At 49.2% G+C, this 8,025-nt stretch overlaps 1 protein-coding gene and 1 non-coding gene across 2 annotated transcripts in view; both read right to left on the reverse strand.

Annotated features, from left to right (window-relative positions):
- Positions 1 to 6,392: 6,392 nt before the first annotated feature.
- The window catches only part of NCL (nucleolin), a 7,651-nt gene continuing 6,018 nt past the window's right edge, over positions 6,393 to 8,025 (reverse strand). Inside the window, 4 exon segments of the mRNA XM_013004371.2 lie at positions 6,393 to 6,710; positions 6,961 to 7,187; positions 7,465 to 7,591; positions 7,890 to 8,023. Coding sequence (XP_012859825.1) covers positions 6,634 to 6,710; positions 6,961 to 7,187; positions 7,465 to 7,591; positions 7,890 to 8,023 — 565 coding nt within the window. The 3' untranslated portion in view covers positions 6,393 to 6,633.
- On the reverse strand, positions 7,717 to 7,796 carry LOC115872070. The gene has a single exon (XR_004047632.1). It is a non-coding gene; the product is annotated as a small nucleolar RNA SNORD20 (small nucleolar RNA).

Raw genomic sequence — 8,025 nt, forward strand, 5'->3', positions numbered from 1 at the left:
CCCTGAACTGGCAATGTAAGTATCTCTGCCCTCGGGCCGAGTGTAATGGGAAGTGGGTTACTCCCACTCCCCAAGCCAGTGCAGGGAGGGGCGGTCTAATCCATGGGGATTTGTCAGGGTGTGCTCTTGAGGGAATTTGGGGTACTAGTATGCCCCATGGTCGTGAATCATACCGTCTGCCTTGGTCAGGGCACCCTGAACCCATCTGGGAAGCCCTTCTGTCCAGCATAACGTACACGCCCCAATTGTGACCCAGTGCGCTTCGTAGTCCCTACTGCCAATCCAGCTTTTATGACAGTGTCCCTTATCCTCCCTTGTCCTATTCAAATGGCCTGTCCTTTACCCACTGGTGTCCCTCTTCTGGAAGAATTATCTTTGTCTTATCTTTGTCCCATTTAAAGCTTAATATATCTCTTTAATATTTTAATTTGGGGGTCTTTTTGTCCCCTATGTAATGGCAGTTTTTGCTTTTGGGGCAGGGTATGTGCCCCAGATTAAGCATGAAGGGCTGGATGTACAGACAATAATTGATGTAGTAGTGTATCGGACATGGCTTGAGGGGAGTTGGCGCATGAACATGGGAGTGGGAGGAGGATGCACTAGAACTGGACGTGGTGACATCTGGACAACTCTTTTAAAATAAGACTGAAATATGGGAGTGCATGATACATGAATTATGCCACAATAAAACTATTGGGAAAAACAATTTTTAATATGCAATGGATAATATGCAATAATAATAATTTGAATAATAATTTGAAGCTTTCCTCTTTTGCTTTGGTTTGTGATAATTTGGCAATAAGGTGCTGTGGCTCCCCTACTCCCAATCTGTGGATTTTAAAACAAAATCCAGATCTAGTTTATCATGATTAAACTCAAACCCACTGCCGACTCACAGCGACCTTACAGGACAGGGTAGAACTGCCCCTGTGAGTTCCCGAGACTTACAGAACTCTTTCCAGCTCTAGAAAGACCCATCTTTCTCCCGAGGAGAGCCCAACACATAACCACTATGCTACCAGGGCTCCTTGCTGAACCCTGGAGAGTCCATCTGTTAGGAGCCACTCCGTATGATTGGAATCACACTCCCTAATGAACTCTATTTTAAATGCTAATTAGTCATGAGAAAGAAAGAAGAGGCAGCCGGCTTCTGTCAAGATTTACAGCCTCAGAAATGCTTTAGAGCAGTTCTAGACTGTCTTATAAAGTCGGTACCAGTCAGAACAGACTGGATGGCAACGAGTTCTTTTGAGCTGAGTGATTTCTCTCTGTGACTGTGATGGTCCATTTGTTGTGGTCACGTGGCCAAGTGAATCGATTCAAGCTAAACCTTCTCGTGGGCTAAGGAGCAGCCCAAGACTGGACAAATGTGGTGAGGGGAGGGGCGGCGCGGGGGTCACATGACCCGCTTCCATGAAATCTTAGTCCTGGGGCATCGAGGCTGTTAGATGTTGTTGACTTGGTTCCAACTCATTGTGACCCTGTGTACACCAGCGCGGAAACACCACCGCCAGCCCCACCACCTCCACAAGGGCCTTCTACTGTACCGACAGGAGGTCTGGTGGCTGACTTGTGGTGATACGTTGAGCTGTCATCCAAAAGGTCAGCAGATAAAACTGCCAGCAGCTTCAAGGGAGAAAGACAGGTTTCTAATTCCCATAAAGAGTTCCAGTCTCAGAAATCCACACACCAGGGTAGTTCTACCCTCTCCTATATGGGCTCGTTTTTTGGGGTTTTTTTTCTACTTTACCAAGTATGATGTTCTATAGTGACTCTCAAAAAATTATGGTGATAATTTCCTGTGGACTCCTGTCTCGCCCATGATCCGAGGGTGGTCTGGACCTGGAGACCAGCTACAGTAAGTCATGCCTCTTCAACCTTCCCACTGGACACTTCCCTCCGTCCACTGGGATAACACATCCTTACCAGCCTCATGCTGCCACCTGCTGGACAGATGGAAAAGTGTGGCAACAACCATTTGCTGAAAGGAACGTTTTGTAAAATGGCTGCAAAACCCACTGGAATGTAAAGCAGTTACTAGAGAGGCCCTAGACCAGGGGTCCTGAAACTACGGCCCACGGGCCACATGCAGCCCACGGAGGACATTTATCCAGCCCGCCGGGTGTTTTTGCCCCGTTTTGTTTTACTCCAAAATAAGGTATGTGCAGTATGCATAGGAATTTGTTCATAGTTTTTTTTTAAACTATAGTCCGGCCCTCCAACGGGTGTGAGGGACAGTGAACTGGCCCCCTGGTTAAAGCTTGAGGACCCTGCTAGACGAAGAGGCAGTGTGGTTCAATGGCTGAACCCTCGCCTTCCATGGGGGGCAGCCAGGCCGATACCCAGCACCCACCTGTCAGTGGAGGCTTGCTTGTCTCTGAGATCATCTCAAGAACAGATTCTGGACACTGACGTCAGGAGACTTGAGCTACGGGAGGGCATCCAGCACATCCTTGTCGAAGAAAGCACAAGGCCATCGAAGGATGAGAAGGAGAGAAAAGATCGAAGCGGCTGCCAGAAGAGATGCTGGAACTTGCTCTTGGTCGTCGAAGAGCTGAGGCAACTGGAAGACAAGATGACTCAAAGAGCCGGACAGAAAACCTCAAAGGGCAGTTGGAGAAAACCAAGTCAAATGTTATCATGAAATGTGCACACACCCAGCGTTAGAAAGCCAAAAAGGAACACGCTCAGCGTGTCCTAATCAGAAAGAACCCAAGGGCAAAACTCGAGTTGTAATCTTTAAAGTTTCTATGGACAAAACATTGACCGCTGCAGGAAGCAGCAAAGACAATGGAAAGAGAACAGAGGGCCTGTACCAAAGAGCTGGCCGACGCGCAACCATTTCAGGAGGAACATGAGCAAGAACCAGTGGTACCGGAGGAAGCAAGCAGCCCAAGCTGCACTGAAAGCATTATGCCAAAACAAGATCCCAGGAGTTGATGGAATACTCAACAAGCTGATGAAAAGCTGCCAGAAAACTTGGAAGAGAACTACCTGGTCAACAGACTGAGAGATCCATACTGTGCCCATTTCAAAGTAAGATGACCCAACAGAATTAGAAAATTATAGAATAGCATCGTAGTAGCACATGCAAATTCAAATGTTGCTGAATGGTTACTGTAGGACACTGATAGGGAGCCGCCAGAGGTTTAGGCCAAATGCAGACGAGGGTGTGGAACAAGGGAGATCATTGCAGATGTCAGCTCGATCTTAGCTCAACTGCATGGATCGTAACAAACTACGGATAGCTTTGAGAAGAATGGGAACTCCACACCTCATGATGCACATGCCGAACCTGTCCGTAGGTCACAAGGCAGTTGTGCAAACAGAAGAGAATACTGCATGGTTTAAAATCAGGCAAGGTATGGGTCAGGGTTGTGTGCTGAGCCGCTGGGTTACACAAGAATGTGGCATCAAGAGTGGAGGAAGACTTACTGATGACCTGCAATGCCCAGAGGATGCAGTCTTGCTGGCTGAAAAAGTGAGAACTTAGAACACTCGCTGATGAAGATCAAGGACTGTAAGCCTCTGGTGGGACCACAACTCAATGTAAAACAAAAACCCAAGTGCTCACACTGGACCAATAGGTAACATGATAAACAAGCTTGGTCAAGGGGTTTGTCTTGCTGAGATCCAATCAATGCTCATGGAAGCCGAGGTCAAGGGAACAAAGGACGGATTGCATTGGGTACATCTGCTGCAAAAGACCTCTTTTCAAGTGTTGCAAAGCAAGGATGTTAACTTTGAGGATTAAGGTGCACCCCCAAGCCATGGTATTTTCAATGAGCTCATATGCACGAGACAGAAAACATCAATGCACTTGAACTGGAACTGGCAAATACTGAAAGTCCATGGATTGTCAAAAGAACAGTCATGTCTCGCAAGTAGTAAGAATGATCTGGCAAGACTTCACCTGTGTACTTTGGCCGTATCTTGGTGGAAGTTCAGGGAAAGAGGAAGATCCCTAGTGAGATGGATTGACAGTGGCTGCAATGCTGGGCTTGAACAACTGTGTGGACTAGATGTTGGGCTGCTAATCCTAAGGTCAACAGTTCAAAACCACCAGCTGCCCGGAGGGAAAAGATAAGGGCGGTCTACTCCTTTAGTCAGTCTTGGGAACCCTACATGGGGATGACAGGGTGGCAGATGTCTTGGCCACAGCCCAGCAGCATGGCTCTGTCTGGGGGTTCCAGAGGCTGAGGCCACCTGGCCCTCTTGAGCAGAGCCGCACCATTCAAAGGTTCCCAGCACTGTACTCATCTGTGTAAGAACATTGTCAGGATCAGCAGGACTTTTTCGGATCACTGGGTAAGCAACCTGGAAGTTATCAGTGACTCCTGAGCTCCACTGATGGTTTTCAACCCCACCAGTAAACCCTTTCTCCACAGGGACTCCCTCCCTCCGAGCTCTCCAGGCCCAGGATGTGGGCTGCACGCCCAATCCCAGGAAGCAAACATGGGCACCCCCGAGGGGCCTGGGAGGCCACATTGGACAGGCACTGGCTGGGTTTGGTACCCAAGTTACACATTTTTCTTGGTGCCCTGGATTTTAGACCTGGTTCCTGGGGTTACTTGGATTCAGAAAATTTCACAGCTCTAGATATTGAATAGCCAACATTGGCATAAAATTAGGATAGCCCATTAATTTATTACACTAATTTATCATCTTCATTTTAAGTAAGGGTTCAGACCCACAGATTACAGGGTAAGACCCTAACAAAAAGTTAATAATGTTTGAAAAACTGACTTCCAAGGGTAGTGGTATGTGGCACCATGCAGGCCAGTTGGCAATGGTTTGAACCCAGTGGTCACTCTGCAGCCTTCTGAAGACTGACAGGTTTGGAAATCCCAAAGAACAGTTCTGCTCGGTCTATAGGGTTTGTTAGAACCGACTAGACGGTAGTGGGTTCTTTTTGGTGTTGGAGGCTGCAAAACCAAAATACAACCTGAAAAACGTAGAAAACAAAACAATCTAAATTTCTCTTCCTATTATACAATGTTCCTGACAATTTCATGGCTGAGGCGGATTCAAAGCTTCTTGCTAAGAACACTTCTTTCAAGCGTGTCTGTGCACACACGGTCATGTGATTTCAAAATCAGAGTGGACACCGTAAACCAAGCTCCCTGCAAGTCCGTCTCAGGACTCAGCAGCCCTGTGGGCAAGTTCCTGGGGCTGTCAATCTTCACAGGAGCAGCAGTCTCACTGGTCAAACAACCCACCATGCCAGCAAGGATCCTAGGCTCCTTACTGCCTAAACTATTTCTGGCCACCTCTTTAGATAACTGGAACTGCTTGTTAATTCAGTTCCTAATAAAGTGATACTTGGGGAAAACTGGAACTTATCATTTAACACTGTTCAAATACATCTTTGGGTCCAAAGATACAAGAAAGCACAGCGTGACACAAAGCCAGCATACACTCCCTCTACCTCGGCTGGCTAACGCTGCATTAAAATGCCCATTTCTTATAGGGCAGCCTCATCTCGGACTTCAGAAGGGAAAACTGGTACCATGTTTGGAATCAGGTCAAAAATACCCATAAAAAAACATGTGGGACAGTGCAATAAGCAACCTATGCTTCTGACAAGTGACTCTATTCCACGTTTCAGGGAACATAAGCCTACAGTTCCAGATACCCCAAAGGGGCCCCAAGTTTGGGAGACTCATGGTATCCTGGGAGCCAAGGAGGCCTACAAAACCACAGGCTGTAATTAGAAAGCACCCTACCCTTTAGATGCTGTGAGCCTCCAGCTCCCTCCCACCTTCAGCACTCTGCAGTTCAGAGAAGTGACTTACCCTTTTAAGGGTCAACATGACCAAATAAAAATGGGAAAGTTAATTTCCACTAAGGCCAGATTTTGACTTGGCACTTAAACCAGTGTGGCTAAAAATCAGCAAGTGAAAAACAAATTCAGCAGGGCATGCAAGGTTTTGAGATTTGCCTGCCTAGCTCTGGACCTCTGCACACTGTGGGGCTGGAAAGTATTGCTGGTGAGCCCATGGTTTTCAGTTCTTTGAGGTTAAGAGAAGTGGGGTGGGGACATGCAGGTAGTGCTCATATCCAGGCCCACCACAGCTCAAGGCTCCTGTTGCAGCAGGCCAAGTCCACCCAGGAGGCGCTGCTACTGTGCTTGTCTCTCAGAGGTCTGAACACACGGGGCACCAGACCCTGAGGCCGGCTGGCAAGTGATTTGGAATGCCAGGTCTTTCATGTCCACTGCCCACCAAGCCAACAGAAGCCAGTGGGTGCCCCTACCAGCCATTCCAACCAAGTGGAGGGTGCCCTTGGGTTCCACTACAGCAAGCAGCATAGGCAGGGTAGGGAGTTGGGCTGACTAGGGAGCCAGCACCCCCTCCCCATGTTTGTCCAGGAGAAACAGTACAAGACTGGCACCAGAGCTTAGGACTTTTTAATTTGTCCCAAAGTCACTGAGGCAAAATTCCCCCCCAACGCCACCCCAAAAAAAACTATCTGTAGGAAAAACACGGATTTATACATCGGCTGAAACGTCGTCTCCACAGGGCTCTCTCTCTCTACTCGGAATGTCCACCAAAGGCTCTGTCATGATCCGGTAAGAGTAACACCCAGAGTCCTTTCTTTCAAACAGAAGCAGCAAAGACAGGGACACAAGAGTTACTCAAACTTCGTCTTCTTTCCTTGTGGCTTATGGTCTCCTCCTCCTCCTCTGCCTCCCCGGAAGCCACCTCGTCCTGTAGAAGAGAGGAAAGGGTCCTGAAGAGCCCAGACCCACCATGAGCAGCCACCCCGTGTCCAAGGCTGTGCGGTAGCTGAGCTGACTTTGCGGTTGGCGGCTCAACACAACCCACAGCTCCACCAGGGAGGATTCCTTGAGCATCAATATCAAGTGGGCACAGCACAAAGGCCTCTCCCGGCCCCGCCCCACATGGTTCTAAAGTGCACATTGCTGGCCAGTACCGATGGTGCCACCCCCATACTCACCTCCAAAGCCTCCCCGGCCTCTGCCACCGAATCCACCACGGCCTCCTCTGCCATGGCCACCTCGGCCTCCAAACCCTCCTCTGCCGCCACCTCGTCCCCCGAAGCCGCCTTCACCCTTGGGCTTGGCCCAGTCCAAGGTCACTTTGTTGCCATCGATCTCGCCATCCTCCATGGCCTCCTTGGCGGCTTTCGCATCCTCCTCACTGTTGAAGTCCACAAAGCCAAACCTGCCCAGAGGAGGACCCACCAGTTGAGGGCAAGTCCACACCACATGCCCACTACCTCAAACCTTGTGCTGCTTCACCGAGATGCCAGAAAGCAGCTCACTAACAGAAATGTCTCACAGGCAGCGGAACTAACCCCCACTGGCAGAAGGGAAGCTCACAGGGCTCGCCTGGGACTCTGGCTCTTCTTCTCGTGCGAATCCAACAGCTGCCACCAGTGGCAGAAAGGAGCTCATTGAGAAGAGCTGAGGTTTTGCCACTCTGCCCTGGGCCACCTTACCCTTTGGAAGAGCCGGTTTCCCGGTCAGTGACTATCCTGGCCCGAACAGAGCCATCAAATGATTCCTTCAAGGTCTCCTCAGTGGTTTCTTCAGACAGCCCTTTGACAAACAGGGTCTTAGAAGGCTCTGGAAAAAAGGAAAATATACACCGTGTTTGTCAGTGGCCTTAAGGGACAATGAGACACACACACCCCCCAGTGGGGGCAAGCCATCGAACCCACTAGCAAAGGACAGCCAGGTGAAGGCCACGTGTGGATCAGAACTTGACTATCTAGAGGAATTTTCTTGTGATTTCATCAGTTACTTCTCAGATAAGCAGTCATCATGTCCAGCACTGGTCACCTAGCGGTCAGCCAAAGCCCTCTCAATTTGGGGGGGAGCCCCACTGGACAATTGCACCCACACCCCATGTGAAGAAACTTACGGCTCCGGGCATTCGGGGATCCCCTGGCTCCTTGCAACTCCAACCGGATTGCTCTGCCCTCGATTTCCCTTTTATTACAAGAACTTAAAGCTTCTTTAGCATCTTCAAATGAAGCAAATTCTATGAATGCATACCT

This window comes from Echinops telfairi, unplaced genomic scaffold (assembly GCF_000313985.2).
Source record: "Echinops telfairi isolate 266 unplaced genomic scaffold, ASM31398v2 ScPeMD7_3;HRSCAF=10, whole genome shotgun sequence".
NCBI classification, from domain to species: Eukaryota; Metazoa; Chordata; class Mammalia; order Afrosoricida; family Tenrecidae; genus Echinops; species Echinops telfairi.